Consider the following 15,579-nt stretch of genomic DNA (forward strand, 5'->3'; position numbering starts at 1 on the left):
AAAAAATGTTAACCAGATACAATATTCTTTCATTGTTTTCACAAGATGCCTCAAGAATGCCAGTCTCCCAGCAGTAATGTTATTTAATAAGCACAGCACACATCTAAATGTTTACAAAGAAAATAGCTATATGGATTTTAAAATTGACTGGCCGTGTTACAGAGAAAATAAACCCTCACTTTGGACTGGAAACATAAGCGTTAACTTCAGAATTTGATGAATGTAGACTTGACTTTAAAGCCACCTTTTTCAGATGATGTTGTCAATATGCTCAAATTCAACAGTTTAATTACTTAGTATGAGTGGAAAGCAGGTATTTTAAAAATGGACTACACTGTCAAGACAACCCCTGGTTTAGTTTCAGTAGTCAATGCTTAGCGCTACTTAATTCTTTTCATATTGCGAAAGAGACCAAGTTTCACAGACAAAGCAACTACGAAAAATTGTACGGAATTTAAAACTTTTATCTAATATTCCTAAAGTGTCCAAATGATATATTATATACTCTTATCACTGTCTTTGAGAATACTGATTCTCTCAGAAGAAACAGTTATGGTCTGAAAAAGATTACTTTGGATAGATACATAGGGGGGTAGATTTGCAATTCTTAATCTGCTGCTTTTTGCAGCACACACTTGTGAATAGACTCAGTATAACAAGCATGAGTAAAAAGCATCTGCATTTCCAAGGTATCTCAGGACAGTAACACACAACTGATACAAAGATGGATTTTATTTAAAAAAAATTTATAAAAATGTTTTTGAACAAGGCTCTGCAACCACTGCATGATGAAAAGAAAATAGGGGTTGCTTGGTTTTCTTGTATATGTAGATCACGATACAGTAAACTTCATAATATCCACTTACATTCTCCACTGGCATTTTAATCCAAATTTTTCTTCTTTGACGTAAGAAGACAGTCTGAATGTAGGTAAATATTCAAAAAATTATTTCCTGCTGTCAGAGTTCATCTTTGGCCTGCAGCCAAGAAAGAAGAAACATTTTTCAGTTAATTTGAAACCCAATTGTTAACTGTCTGGTCCTACAAATACATTAAGAAATGGTTCTAAGTTCGATAGGCATTAATGGTCTGGTCTGGTAACTGATACCATGGGGTACTGAGCAATGCCTGTTGCAATTTGGTTGAGTAAGAACTGGAGACATCCAGCTCTTAACATTTAACCATGTTATGAACTGTACCTTTCCTCTGTGGCAAGTACATTTGGTTGAGTAAGAACTGGAGACATCCAGCTCTTAACATTTAACGATGTTATGTACTGTACCTTTCCTCTGTGGCAAGTACATGGAAAAAGGTCATCATCAGGCTGCTGCACTTTCTCCATCCCATCTCTGATTTTTGGCTCACTCGCTTGCAAGCTGGCATATTCCTAGTTTTAAAAAAGGAAGATTTCGTTAATTCATAAACTTCTTAGATTGTACATTTGGTTGTAAATACTGCATCAACTCAACTGAGTAATTCTCTAAAAACTCTGGGGCTACACAATCTGTTACTCCATGCTGTGTCACAGACAGGGTAAGCAGATACTCCACTGCAGTCAGGAGCCCCTTCGGGTGCCTCACTGGAGTTTCAGTATCTTGGTGCTAATGCACAAATATTTTCAGCTGTGGTTCACAGGGGGTGCGTCTGATGTGGAATTCTTTGATCATTGTGGTCAACATATTCATGCAGGTTAGATCAAGAATTATGGGATCCGATTGCTTCTCTCAAAGCACCAGCGTAGGCTTAAGGGGTTTCATAAGAAATAACTGCATACAGTATTTGCAAACCAAATGAAGTTTTTAATTACTACTGCTTGCCTTGTGGCTTTAAATATACTGGACTGGCCAACTTCCAGCAGCCCCATTGCTCTGAATTCTTTCTGTAGAATTTCTCTTTTTGTGGCAGAAGCCATTAAAACTATACTAACCTGGAAAAGTTTGAAATAGTAACAAAAAATGTGGTCTCCCATGAGATTGTTTCTTGCAAATTCTTGTCCGGATTTTGCAATATTTTTTGCCTGTCAAAGAAAACAAAAAGTTTTTTTTAATTTTCAAAAAATAGTAATTATTTCAGGATGCCGGTATTGATTCCGGAATTAAGTGCTGACAGTTTACAATAACTTATTTTTATTTAAGCATTTATTTAGTTTAAAAAGTAAAGCATTCTTATGAAAATACTCTAAATTTTTCCAAAGTTCAAATTAATTTCAAATTGAGGGCAGTATTATGTATTTTTTAAAAAGTGTTTTTTCTTATTTGTAGAGCTGATGACAATAATTTTTAAGTCCTTTAATACATTTTCTAGTTTTAAAGAAACGCACTTTTTGCTCTCTCCATTTTGTCTAGAAACATTGCTGAGTACTTCTAAATATGTGTTTACCTCTTCATCATGCTCTTTTGCCCACTGTAGTTTTTCTAGTAGATCACTCAGGTCACTTTTAAATGGAATATAATGTTTCCACGGCTGCAGCTCATTATAAAAATGCTCATAGTAGATGGAGTCTTGCTTTAGCACCACACTGTTTCCTGCTAGTAGATAAGGCAATCTGTATGCTGCCACTGTGCCATCAATATTAATTTGATATTTATACTGGAAAGAAAATGACCATAAGTTATTAACAAACAGAAGATCCAAGTAGCTTGGTTAGGTTATATTGTTCTGAGGGCACTGGTATTACTGACTTGCCGATATTGAGAAATGTAGGATTGGCTAGGCAAGCATCAATGTTTAAGTAGCTTTTATTATTTAGTTTGGAATTCATCACAGTGCAGGGTACACAGAGATGCCCTCTTCCTCAATTAAGTTCTCCGGAAATTCTTAGATGCGTATCCTCGGGTGTGAGGGTAGACGTGCCACTTCATCCACTGATTTTTCCCACTATGTTAGTTATGTTAGTAGTCCTGATCGCTGAATCAGGAAAAAGAAATAAAAAGGAATTTGGAGTTACATAGATTACACAAGGTTCCACAGAACCTTCAGATGTAAATCAAACATTATGATCCTCAGTGTAAGAGCTACACAGCAGGTAAGCCCTCTGGAGGAATGCCTATTCATGCTTGTTACTGGTGGTGTGCTGAAAAACTAAAAATCATTTCACTACCAATAATATACACAAAGTTATTTGAAAACAGGAAACACTGAGGACCTAGTTTATGAAAAATGGTTAGTGGCTTACCTTAAAAAAATCAAAAAATGAAATGTGCTTAACAATGGGGCCATAGATGCTTTCGTCATGTTTAAAAAAAAAAAAGTTTGTGAAAGCAGCATCTATGATCTCTGGATATTTTCTGCTGAGTTTTACAAGTTCAAGCCTTTCTTTGCGACTGTCACGTCCTCTCCAGAATGCTGTGGTATTCTTCTCTTCCCATGATGGGCCAGTATTTGCTTGAACTGACATCATATCTAGACTGACTCTGGAGGAGGAAGAAGTTATTTAATAGCCTACTGGAAACTTTTTAAAGTGCAATTACTTAAAAGCAGTTTACAGTACCAATAGGCAAATACCAAGGATGAAGGTAAGCCGTGAGCTCACCCATATATGTATTGTATCTGTATTTTTGCAGCAATATTAAAGTAGATAAGGAACGTCAAGTTCACCGGCCTGTAGCAAGACAGCATCAGTTCCACGACAATGTGGCATGTGCAAAGAGTACCTGTCAGTTGCCATGGAAAAAAAGTAGCTAAAAGTGGATATGGTTGCCAGACAGATGAAGGACAATGTAAATAGCTTAATACAACATACTTCACTTCCCTAAAAACTTTGCTAAATTAAAGCACAAACTGGGGGGGAGCAGATTTAGGAAAAGTCTTGATAATAAAGACAAGGAACCTGAACTAAATGCAATGAAATTATCAGGTTCAAAATGAATTACAAAGAACTCTTAGAAGCTGGCTTTTTAGTGTTTCAAGACAGGTTTGTAGTGTTACAAGCCCTACGTTGGGCTTCAAAAGGTACAGAAAAAGATTTGAGGAAAATCAGGGGAAAAAAAAAGACCTGGCCAGCTGTCAACACGTTCATGGCAAGGAAACAAAGCAAACAAACAATGCCTGCCCTCAAAACATCCCCTCTAAGTGCTGTTTTCAGTGACTTGACCATGTTTAATTTTGATTTTTTAAATAAAACAGTGAAGTATTTTAATATACGTCATAACTTGGTTAATTTTAAGATACTGATTACACAGTTATTGCCTACCTACAGGGTGCCAATGTCTTAATGAATAAATAAAAACAGTTAATATATATTGGTAATACAAGTATATTTTTGAAGATCATTCACTGTGAATTTGGTGGAAATTTTAAGCAATTTCTTACCGTCCCATAGTCTCCAAAACTGAGTCTGTTAAGTCATATGTTGGCATGACAATGTCTTTAGACTCACTGGACCCACACCATGAGAAAATGGGGTGCAGGTTCTGCAGGGATTTCTTTTTCTCCAGAGGCCAGTCTCCCAAATTAACAAAAAATTCTACATCGGGCATTTTCACCTAAACAGAAGCAAAGTAGACACAAATGCATTTTAATACAAAGCAATAGTCTTTCAGTGGCATCTTGCATTTTGAAAACAATAAGAGAAAAAATAGCCAGGTCTCTAATGTACTTAACGTATCTGTAATAAATTGTTAAAGTCATATATAAGAAACATGTTAGAAGTACTGAGATCACAGAGTAAAGCCTACAAGAAGATATTTTTTTTAAAGATTTGCACAAAGTCACATAAATGCTTTTTTTTTTTTTTTTAAGGGATTGGAGCACACCAATTTAGAGCATGGTTTCTTGTTATGCTTTATATGATTAGCCCCACTGCCTTTGTACCAGGCTAGCACTGAGATCTAGTAGTTCCAAGGTAAGTTGAAGCATCTGGTTGTACGGAAAATTGCTGTTGGGTGGTAAGTTAGTTTTCTGTCACATCAGTGAACTGATTTGCCCTGTGTCTGCGTGACAACCAAATCTAGCAGAAGAGAAGTAACAGAAATGAACAGTCATGATGGGAAGACCACATTTAGTCGGTGCTGGGGTTAATTATTATGTATAACATCCTCACTTATTTTAAATAGTTGGTACTACAGAACCATATCTGAAATCACTGTTGCAGCCAAAAAGGAAGCAAAATACTGTTGATGGCCAGGAAATGTGGTAACAACAGGACAGAGGGCATAGTTTTGCTGCTCTGTGAAAGTCTGATGCACTCCCATCTTAAGCACTGTACACGGTCCTACAAACAAAGTAAGAGAAGGTACAAAGAAAAGCAGCAGCTATAGTAGGGTGGAATAGGACAGAACCCTATAAGCATCTATAATGTCAGTGCAGAACTGATGTTAACCCTTTTCATGACATTAATTTTTTAAAAATATAAATCTCTACCACATCCCCCTCAGTTGCCTCTTACAAAGCAAAAGAATCCTAGGCAGTTTAGCTTGCCTTTGCATGCCCCAACAGCCTTCCTGCTCTGTAATTCTTTTTGAGAAAGTGAAATGAGAATTGCACTGTTTTCACAAGATAGGCATGTCACATATTTTTTACTGTGACATAATCTTCTTTTGTTTTTGCCTCCCTCCTTAATAAGCCTTAATTGGGTATTTGACTACTATGAACATCTGATTATTATACTGGCATTTTCAGAAAACTGTTGGAATAACTCTAAGATCTCTATCCTGACTATTAAGAGATAACAGAGATCATGATTGTGTGAACAAAACCAAGATGTTTTGTTCAAGAGTCATCATCAACTACATTAATATCTATATGAGACAATATCTTCTCTGAAGAAAGAACAATTATGAGTGTTAATACTTCCCAAATTAAAATATATACACACACATAAAAATGGACAGTTTAAACATAATGCTGACTACTCATGGTATGTATGCATCAAAACATTTCTCCTCTCAAACCCCTATATTCTTCAGATCAGAATGGCTGGTCACAGGCTAACATTTCAGGATTCTTCTGTGGCCCAAATAGGTTTCATTAAGTTTTTTAATTACTTTATCTTTATGGAAAGAGATAGAAATAAATGCTTTGCCAAATATCAAACACCCTTCTAAATGGTTGAAGATAATTCTTCTCTAACTTGACAATACAGGAAAACCTTTGGCAGAGGCGTCCAGAAAATCTAGAGACAGACACCCAAAGCAATACTTTATGTCTTCAGTATACAGACTGACAAAAAAGGTTTTATTGTGTACCTTCATTTCAGAGGGGGTTTGGCTACACATGCTGATCTTCAGCACTAAACTTTATTATTTATTAGTACAGTGCCATCTAATGGTTATAATGGACATAGACAAGCTAAAATTATGTTTTATCTACATCCTCAATGGCAGAATCATTCAACAGGTTAAATCTCCTTCTCCAATTCAATAATCTACTGTCTTTCAGTGACACTGTCTTAATTGAAAATCCTGAAGTATTTAGTGTGGATGAGACAAATTGTATTTTCTAGATCTGCAGGCAGTTTCTGTCTTCGGAGTTAGCAAATCTTTTCCAACATTTAGCCTAAATATCTTTGATGCAATTTAATTCCATTATTTCTTGTCCAACACAACTGAAACCAGGAACAGCTTGCTTCCATCTGTCACAGAGCAACCTTTTACATAATTAAAGGCTACACTCACGTCTCCCCTTAAGACACTGTTAGACGAAACAATCTCTACTTAAAGGACTCTTCATCTGTATGTCTAGTAATTCTTATTTCCCGTGCAACATCAGTAATTGAACCATCTTTCTTGAAGCATGACACCCAAAGGCAGACACAGTAGCATAACTGATTTCTAATCCCGAGTACTGTGGAAAGGTTACTTTACATTTCTTTAACGTATTTGTTCTGTTAATGTGTATGTTTAGCTTTTTGCAACAGCATGCCACCGTTGTCTCATGTTAAATTTGCGATAGTTACCTTCACACTTTCCTGCAGAAAATAACCACTCACTCCCTATTTTAAACAGGTGTCATATCTATATGACTTATCTAGTCTTTGTGTAGTATCCTGCCCTTGTCATTTTATTTTATCTGTTTTTCCATACAATTTATCTTGCTTGTTACAAAAATTTTTAATTATGATGCTGTACCAAGAAGTGCTTGCAGGTTCTTTCATTTTTGTTACCTGGAAATTCAGTGAGCATATTCTCTAGTCCATCATTCAGTCAAAATATAACCAAGTTATTAAATGGGCACAGAACCTAGGACAAATCTCTGAAGAAAACATTGTGACACCTTTTGCCTCTCTGGAAACACTGGCAACTATTATTTAAGTAAGGCTTTCCAAGCACATTACAGTAGTTTCTTCTAGGCAAAGTTTTCCTGTCTTGTCTATGAGAAACTTGTGGGACAGACTCAAAAGCCCAACTAAAATTATGATACCTGACATCCATACAGAAAACCTATTATCTTGTTATAGAAAGAAATTATATTGTTATGTCTTATTTTTTATGACAAATCTATGTTGTTTCATACCAATTACCTTATCTTTCAGTTATTTATAATGTGTTTATTTTTTATGAGATTTTTAAGGAACTTTTTTAATGTTAAAAACTCCATACTTTAGTAGCTCCTCTCTCTTCTTTCTCTCCTTTTTAAAAGAAAAAAATCTTTGTCTTTTTTACAGTCAGAAACAGATCCTAACTCAGGTATCTTCATATTTCTCTCACTACTCTCTTTATGTAATAATCACATATTTCTGTGTGCTGAAACTTCAGCCCTGCTACATTCTGTCACTATGTACATAACATCAGGTTTTTCCCAAAGTTTCCCTAGGAAAGAGTCTCTGGTGCTTTTTGCTTGTACATCAAGGAAGTTTCCCCACATGCTACTTGTCGGGCTTTTGCTAGTCTTTCTCAGCCCCTCCTCTCCTGTTTTCAACATATGGAATTTAATGGAGAACGATATACATTACAGATTTTTTTTTTTCAGTCATCCTGTAAAATATACTAGTAGAGACAGAATTTTATATTAGATGCTACAGGAAGATTTATTTAGTCTATAGCAAAAAAACCCACAACTCACACTCTGTTCAAATCTATCAAACTCTCCTATAAAAGCCTACTATTCAATTAACAGATGTGATACTCTAATCAGATAGCATTCTAGAACATGCCAACTTCAAACAAGGAAAATCCATCTGACCTTTCCATTATTAACCAAAGAACAAGAGCATTTTAACATAAATAGCAATGAATATGCTGAAGTGTATTTGTTAAGCCCAGGCTTCTATTAATCAGGACATACAGAATAAATGACTGTACAGATGTACTCACTTTTCTTGTCAAAGAAAGCAGTATGGCATCCATGAAAATTCTGAAGCCAACATGTTCCCCATATGTCTTTATATAAACCTGAAAATAAACAAAGGTTTTGCTGGTCTGGTGTTTTTGTTTCAGAGAACGGCTGGCACAATTTAGAGCTCTTTTAATCACTTAGTAACTATTCAGACAGATTGTACGGCTGTATAGATTTATGAATCAGCTGGGAAGCTTTAGAAATCTCCACTCTCTAAATCATCACAGACACATGGGGGGGGGGGGGGGAAAGAAGAAAAAAGGACAAGCTTTGCTTGCTTTTGCAGTCATTTTAGGTTTGTCTTGTGGAAGCAGAAACAACTGGTTGCCTGTTTCTGTTGTGTTCCGTTGTCCCATTTCCATATGAAACTACTGAAGCCAGTACAGTTTTTTTTAAAACGAATTGTAGCTGATCCTCAGTTGAGCTAAAAGTGGATTTCTTTACCTCGGAATTATGCACAACATAATTTATGGATGCACATCAAATTAGATGATCCTGACACTCCCACACTTAGAGAACAGGAAACTGAATTAGCATTTAGGAGACTTGGATCAGTGCCCAGTACTCATACTGATTGCGTGGAAAGTAATTTGCCTTCATTGTGCTTAGGTTGCTTCAGTTGCAACGTGGACAACAAGAGCTTTACAAAGTAGGGCAGATATTGCTGACCTCACGTACAAACTGTAAAATATTCAAAGACAGAGACACAAGCAAAGGAAGTTTCTTAAAGAATAGGCTACAAGAAGCTTTTCAACTGGGAACAGCCAAATAGCCTAGTTGTATGACTTGCCACCAAATCCCCACATGGACTTCAAATGGACCCATTCGGTACCTTGTTATCTTTGATGGTGTAATGGCACAAACTCTGTCTTTGTCCGAACCTCTGTGGAATTTCTTTTGCAATCTTATCTGGATCAACAATGGGAAAATTTGCTAGGTCTCTTTGAATCTGTGGAATGCTTTGAGGGCAGTTCATCTCTTCCAGCCATGCACTGCTCTCCTCCTGAGGGCAGTCACAGTTTTCATGGTAAACAGGTCCTATCAGGAACACAATTATTATTTTATTTTTAGTAAGTCACACTATTGAGCTGTTGAGATCACAAAAGAGGGTCAGGTGCTGAGGGCCAAACATTCAGCAACTCTAAATGGACATGTTTGAATGTTTTTTGACTCCAATGGAGTCATACTAAACTATATGAGCGTCTGTGTGAGCCCTCCACATGTACTTGCTAGACAACAGTTTCACAGCATTTGTTTCTTTTTATTATTTTGAATAGTACATGCAGGACACTTATGAATCCATAATTTCAATGGGATTTGATAGTCCAGAGAAGTACTGAGGTCCCACAGAATCCTGTGCTAATCCTAGAAGCCATTCTGGGATATAGTTTGTTAGAAAAAAAACACAACAGGAAAGCTGTGTGTAGTGCTGCTTCTTACCTTTTAAAATATATGGAGACTTTGCGACGTGTTTATCTCCAGCTTTGACTTCTATCTTCAGGTTTTTGTAGCTTGCATACATTCTGTACCTCACAAGGAAGGAACCATCTTTCCTGTCTAATACTTGCACACCAACCCGAGTGAACTGTTCATCAGGAGCAGTGATCTTCACCTGGAATGCATTTTCACCTGGCGATGAAATGAACCTATCCAGAGAGTAAGTGGGAGCTTAATAAAAAAGGAAACACACAACAGCTTTCTTAGTCCGACACATTCCTTTTTCAAGTTGACAGATTTCCAGTGACTTCACTGAGCCACACTAAGTCTTTACGAGCCCATCCTGATGTTCACAAGCAAGGCATGATTTTTCCTAAGAGAATTTTGTTAGGCTACCTAAAACATTTCATGTTGTTAGAAGCACTAAGTATCAACAAGGTTCCACTCAGATACTCATGAATGCACCTCCAAAATCACTTGGTGCCCTACATATTGAACAGTGTTGGAACGTGGTCTTTGATTACATGGGAACAGAGCACTTCAACAAATCCAGCACAGCTCTCAATTAGCCACAACTCAACTGTAAAATGATGGGAAGGTAGAGAGCATGCATGGGTGTCTTGTCCCGTAAGGATAGGACACAGGGCAACACTTTTAAACTAAAAGAGGGTAGATTTAGGTTGGATGTAAGGAAGGAATTCTTTACTGTGAGGGTGGTGAGGCACTGGCACAGGTTGCCCAGAGAAGCTGTGGATGCCCCATCCCTGGCAGTGTTCAAGGCCAGGTTGGATGGGGCTTTGAGCACCCTGGTCTGGTGGAAGGTGTCCCTGCCCATGGCAGGGGGGTTGGAACTAGATGATCTTTAAGGTCCCTTTCAACACAAACCATTCTATGATTCTCTAAAAAGATAATAATAAAAAATACTAGAACAAGCTCCACATTGGCAACTTAATAACTCTTGTTATTTTACATACAGAAACAAAATGTTTCCAGATTACTTTATCTTCCAGGTATTATTTGAGGAAGTAAAGAACAAAACCCCCTTCTTAAGCATTATGGTAGCTTATACAGGGGCGGGGGGAAAATGGCTATTACAAATGCCTTGGTAGGAAAAAAAATACTACAGTGTGATCATGTAATTCAGTGTGTACTTACAACATTTTGGTAAAATTCATCATACACCAATCATAGAGAAATCTCTATAAAACCAAATATAATAATTTGAAAAATCATTAAGTTACACATATCGTTGAGATATTAACAAAGTTGGCACGGTCAAATTGCTGCACCTGCCAACTTTCTTCCACCTCCTTCAAACATGGTCCCAAATACATAGGGAGAGCTTAGGATAAACAGAGAGGTGGTGGGAGTGACTGGACTAATGGATTACAGCCCTGCAGCCTGGTCACCTGCCTTGAAACTTGTCCAGATACATGGGAGAGCTGCCAGTTCGACTAAATTCAGGAAATATTTACTCTCCGAGATAAGCTGATTTGGCAGCTTCCAGACCTGCATGTGCCACGGTGTATCTAATCTGGACAACCTGGATGGAGCACTCTGAGCTCCTGTCTAGCTTGTACAGTCAGTGTTTTTCTCCTGTAGAAATAGAAAGCCACAAGTGTCCTCTGAAAACTAAGTTTACGTATTCCATTCCTATGAAGTTTAGCTAATGGCCTACAGACCAATTCCTAAATGACTCTACCGACCTTGTGCCTACGTTTAGGAGAGACACCGATATTCCTAACTGTGGAAACAAGCAGGACACCTGAGCAGGTATATCATAAATTAAATGTATTAGTTATTGTTAAGGTTTTGCCAAACCAGACTCAATCATGAATTGCCAGCTGGACTAATGCGTGTATGTTGCTGTTGAACACTTTCATCCTCTTGCCTCATTCACTTGTGCAGTTATTCGGTGAAGATTAATTAGCTTTTCCTAAGGGATATGCAGAAAGAGGCAGGTAAGAAGCCTTCAGCTTTCCCTTTCTGCAAGAAACTCCCTAGCGAATTTTGCCGAAAAGGTAAAAGCGGCTCCGGTGGGAGGCGGGCAGGTGAGGTTGCCTCGCCGGGGCACCGCTGCCATTTGGGGGTGGGGCGCCAGGACGCCTCGCTCCCTCACAGGAGACCCCGCCACTCTCGCGGCCCCGGCCCGCCAGCACCTCACCTCAGCGGGGGGTGCCGGTGCCCGCGGAAGGGCGCGCAGGGAGCCAGCCCGCCTCACCCTCCGGCCCGAGAGGCACTCGGCGGGCGGAGAAGGTGTGTTTTCAATCGACCTCTCGGATGTTTTCCTGCCCGCAACCTCCGTGAGAAGCAGCCGCCGCCGTCGCGCTTACCTCTGCCCGTTGGTGTCCACGGCCTGCACGTAAAAATAGCGGGCGGGGAGGGCTGCCTCGGCCCGTAGCCCGGGCCCCCATACCGCGCTGCGCTCGGGGCTCAGCCGGCCGCCCCCGCCCGCGGCGGCGCCCGCCGCAACGGCTCCCAGGGCCACGCAGAGCGGCCAAAGGCCCCGCATTTACAGCGCTTCCCTGACAGAGAAATACCGCCGAGGCGCGGGACAGAGCGCAGCCGAGACCTTCCTCCTTCCCTCACCACGGCACCGACATGGAGCGTCGGCGGAACGATCGCGGGGCTGCCGCCCTCGTCCCCGCACCCAGCCGCCGGTCCGGCTCCTCAGGGACCCATCCCCGCGGCCTGAGGGAGCGGGGCGCGGCCACCGCCCGCCACTCCCACCTGCTTCCGCGGGGGCGGGCGGCGCCGCACTTCCCGCGGTGCTGCCGGGGGACGTGGTCTGGGGCGGGGGGCGGCGGCTTCGCGGAGACACGCCTCAGAGGAAGGGGACTGAGGACAGCCGGCTCTGCCCCTGCCTGACGCATTCGGATCTCTCCGTGTCCCTGTCTTCTCCGTGTCCGTGCCCCCCGTTCAATCCATTTCCGTGACATTAGGGTGAGAAGCCAGAGTTTACGATCGGGAAAATGAGTTTTCAAACTCCGCCGCAGAGCCGGGTGCGTGACACCGGGTAGCCCAGCTCTGCGCCCCGGGCAGGGGTGCAGGGACACCCCACCAGCCCCCTACCAGGGGGCACTGGCCCAGCTCGTGCCCCGAGGGACCCAGCCGCCCGTTGTCGGTCAGATGATCCACCCGCAGGCTGCAGAAAGGTACTGTGAAACACTGACACTGTCCTTAACTACACGTAGAATCACAGAGTCGTGTAGGTTGGAAAAGACCTTTAAGGCCATCGCATCCAACCATTAACCCTGCACTGCCAAGCTCACCACTAAACCGTGTCCCTAAGTGCCACATCTTCATGTCTTTTAAACACCTCCAGGGATGGTGACTCCACCACCTCCCTGGGCAGCCTGTCCCAATGCTCCACAACCCTTTCGGTGAAGACGCTTTTCCTGACAACCAATCTAAACCTCCCACTGGTGCAACTTGAGGCTATTTTCTCTGGTACTATCCCTTGCTACTTGGGAGAAGAGACCGACACCCACCTTGCTACAGCCTACTTTCAGGTAGGTTGTACACACACGCCCAAATGCTTTTGTCATTTAGCTGCAGAAATTCCCCCAAATTAAGGCTTCTTCACTGGAGAACTTAAATCCCAAAAGATACTTTATTTTGCTCTTTATTGCTTTTCTCTTGTTAAAGCAAACAATACAGAAAATTTAACTTCATCATCAAGGAGTCATGAATTTCAAAGAGATTTTGCATTTTGCAAGTATGTCTACAGAAAACCACACAAAAAAATCACTTGCTTTGAGAAAACTGTAAGCTGGGAAAGTCCCACTTGTGTCAACAAACATTGTCTTTTCCAATCAGCCACCTCACTGCCAAAAAAATTATCAAGCTCCAACTTTTAAAGACATACTTTTTGCTCCCTGTGGTTCCTATTGATGTGCTTTTTTCAGGAAATTCAGCAGTCAGACAACTCGCAATTTCCAGTCTAAAAATTTGTGCAGGCCCTGTTTTATATCCATGATGCTTTAGCTCCTCTCCCTTTACCATCTTTACTCTCTTGATGTATTTTACAAGCTGAAATCACACTCCTTCCCAGCTTACGCTTTGCTGCACGAGACAAGCTAGTCTCCTTTAGTGAAGAGAGCTTTAAACATGTTTTTATTTAAAAAGAAATTTCATAGCTATAGAATTCACAGAACATCCTTCCACCTCCTAGCAGGGTGGCATTGGCACATTAAAAAAAGCACAGCAGTAATGAAGTAAAGGTGACACGCTTCTGCCATTCTCTCCTCCAGCTTTTCTCCCCCACGTAAGTACAGCTCGGGGAATCCATGTAGAGATCTGGCACTATTTGTCAGCATCCAAACAAGTTGTAAAATAAAACATGCAACCTAATTTTAGTCCTGGCTGGCAAAGCCGATGTTGCTGCTATCCTAATGCCTATGATTTGGCTCAGAGAAAAATGCTTTGGCGGCAGAATTGTTTAATTACTTCAAAGGCTGTTGGCCGACTAAGGCTCAACAGGCTTCCAGCTGGCAAAGGCATAAGGGATGCACTCCATTACGAGAGGCAGGTTGCTTCAGAATGAAGCCACATTGGATTCTAAATCTGATCTAGATCTTGGTCTTACTAGTGTCCAGGTGATGGCAAACCTGGCTGTGCCTACAATCACTAGAGGGCTTTCGCAACTTTCCTCTGCCTAACCACTGAAAACTATCAAGTGACCAACATTTGAGGAGAGGTTTTATTCTTCTTTCCATTATCTGCAGCACCCCTCACAGGAACTACTGCTGGGAGCAAGGGCTCCATAGGCTAAGGGCACCACAGCACCAAAATCACTAGCATTGAATCCTCTGGCAGCAAGATACCATATAACTGTTTGAAATTTCTCTGCTATTTTTTGATATGTTTGGTAACTACTGTAATAAAAGTAATTATTTAATATTACAAACCTGAGTTTCATTTAAAAATAAATAAATTCTAAATAATTGTGGCAGTACCAGAAGCGCTCCGCTCATTCTTCAGCGTCACTGTGTTTCTTCATGTTGAAAATACACTGAATGCAGCGAACATGAGACAGGAAATACCATCAGCAGTTCCAGACACTGTTACCTGAATCTTTCCTTCCCGTACACAGTTTTCCAGAAACATTTTTGTTACATGTATTTTTACTATGATCAGGGGAAACAAGAAAAACCTGGTGCAAATACCTTCCCCACCTTGAACAGAAAGCTGCTGCCGTGTTCACAAGCGCGACAGGGCAGTCGAGCCAAGACTTGCCCTGAGCCGAGCCGAGCCTACTATGACCTCATGGGGCTGGGGGCCGCAGGGCCAGGCGCCAGGGCACCCTGCCGCCCTCGGAGCACCGGGCAGCCCGAGGGCAGGAGGCGGCGGGCCGGGCCGGTGCGGTGCGGTGGGGCCGGCGGGACCGCCCGCGTTCGAGGGGGCGCGGAGAGGGCGCGGGATGACCTCGAGCCTGCCGCGATGGGAGCAACGGTCGGGGCTGTCCCGCAGCCGGGCAGCTTCGCTCAGCACCTGCAGGGCTGCTGGCGACGGCCGGCGACAGGTAATTTCTGTCAGGGCTGCCGGCAGCCCGGCGCCCATTAGCCAACGCGGCTCCGCTTTCCCGGGCGCGCCGGGCGCTTCCCGCCGCGGGCGGCCCCGCAGGTGAGCCCACGCCTGCGCCCCACCGTTGCCCTCCCGCCGCGCACCTCCCCCTCGCTCCCCCGCTGGTGTCTGTCTCGCCCCTCCCGAAGCCCTGGCCAACACCCGCAGCCTCACCTCGGCGAGCAGGTGAGAGCCCTTCCCGGCCTCGCTCAGGCCGCGGAGCGGCGCAACCGCCGGCCGGGGGCGCACGGCGGAGGGGACCGCCCCCCCGCGTCGCTGTCCCTGAGCTGCTCCTCTCCTCCC

General features: G+C 42.0%; 1 protein-coding gene across 2 annotated transcripts; it reads right to left on the minus strand.

Annotated features, from left to right (window-relative positions):
- Positions 1–714: 714 nt before the first annotated feature.
- POGLUT2 (protein O-glucosyltransferase 2) lies at positions 715–15,530 on the minus strand. 2 transcript variants are annotated; one of them, XM_037378495.1, is made up of 10 exons: positions 15,451–15,530; positions 9,715–9,920; positions 9,107–9,312; positions 8,253–8,330; positions 4,312–4,484; positions 3,176–3,413; positions 2,380–2,589; positions 1,928–2,017; positions 1,283–1,387; positions 715–977 (listed from the first exon to the last, which is right to left on the minus strand). In XM_037378495.1, the coding sequence occupies exons 2-10, from the start codon at positions 9,794–9,796 to the stop codon at positions 960–962; spliced, it is 1,200 nt and encodes a 399-aa protein (XP_037234392.1). In that variant the 5' UTR covers positions 9,797–9,920; positions 15,451–15,530; the 3' UTR covers positions 715–959. The 2 variants fall into 2 exon arrangements, with proteins under 2 accessions (XP_037234392.1, XP_037234391.1); XM_037378494.1 differs by lacking the exon at positions 15,451–15,530 and adding an exon at positions 12,045–12,428.
- Between the last annotated feature and the right edge of the window lie 49 nt (positions 15,531–15,579).

The sequence above is a fragment of the Falco rusticolus genome, chromosome 2 (assembly GCF_015220075.1).
Source record: "Falco rusticolus isolate bFalRus1 chromosome 2, bFalRus1.pri, whole genome shotgun sequence".
NCBI lineage: Eukaryota > Metazoa > Chordata > Aves > Falconiformes > Falconidae > Falco > Falco rusticolus.

Coding starts and splice junctions, on each gene's coding strand:
- POGLUT2 (XM_037378494.1), bottom strand. CDS start 12,223: ATGCGGGGCCTTTGGCCGCTCTGCGTGGCCCTGGGAGCCGTTGCGGCG. Junction 3,414..4,311: donor GTTTTGGAGACTATGGGACG/GTAAGAAATTGC, acceptor TTCCTCCTCCAG/AGTCAGTCTAGATATGATGT. Junction 2,018..2,379: donor CAAAAGAGCATGATGAAGAG/GTAAACACATAT, acceptor TTTCTTTGACAG/GCAAAAAATATTGCAAAATC.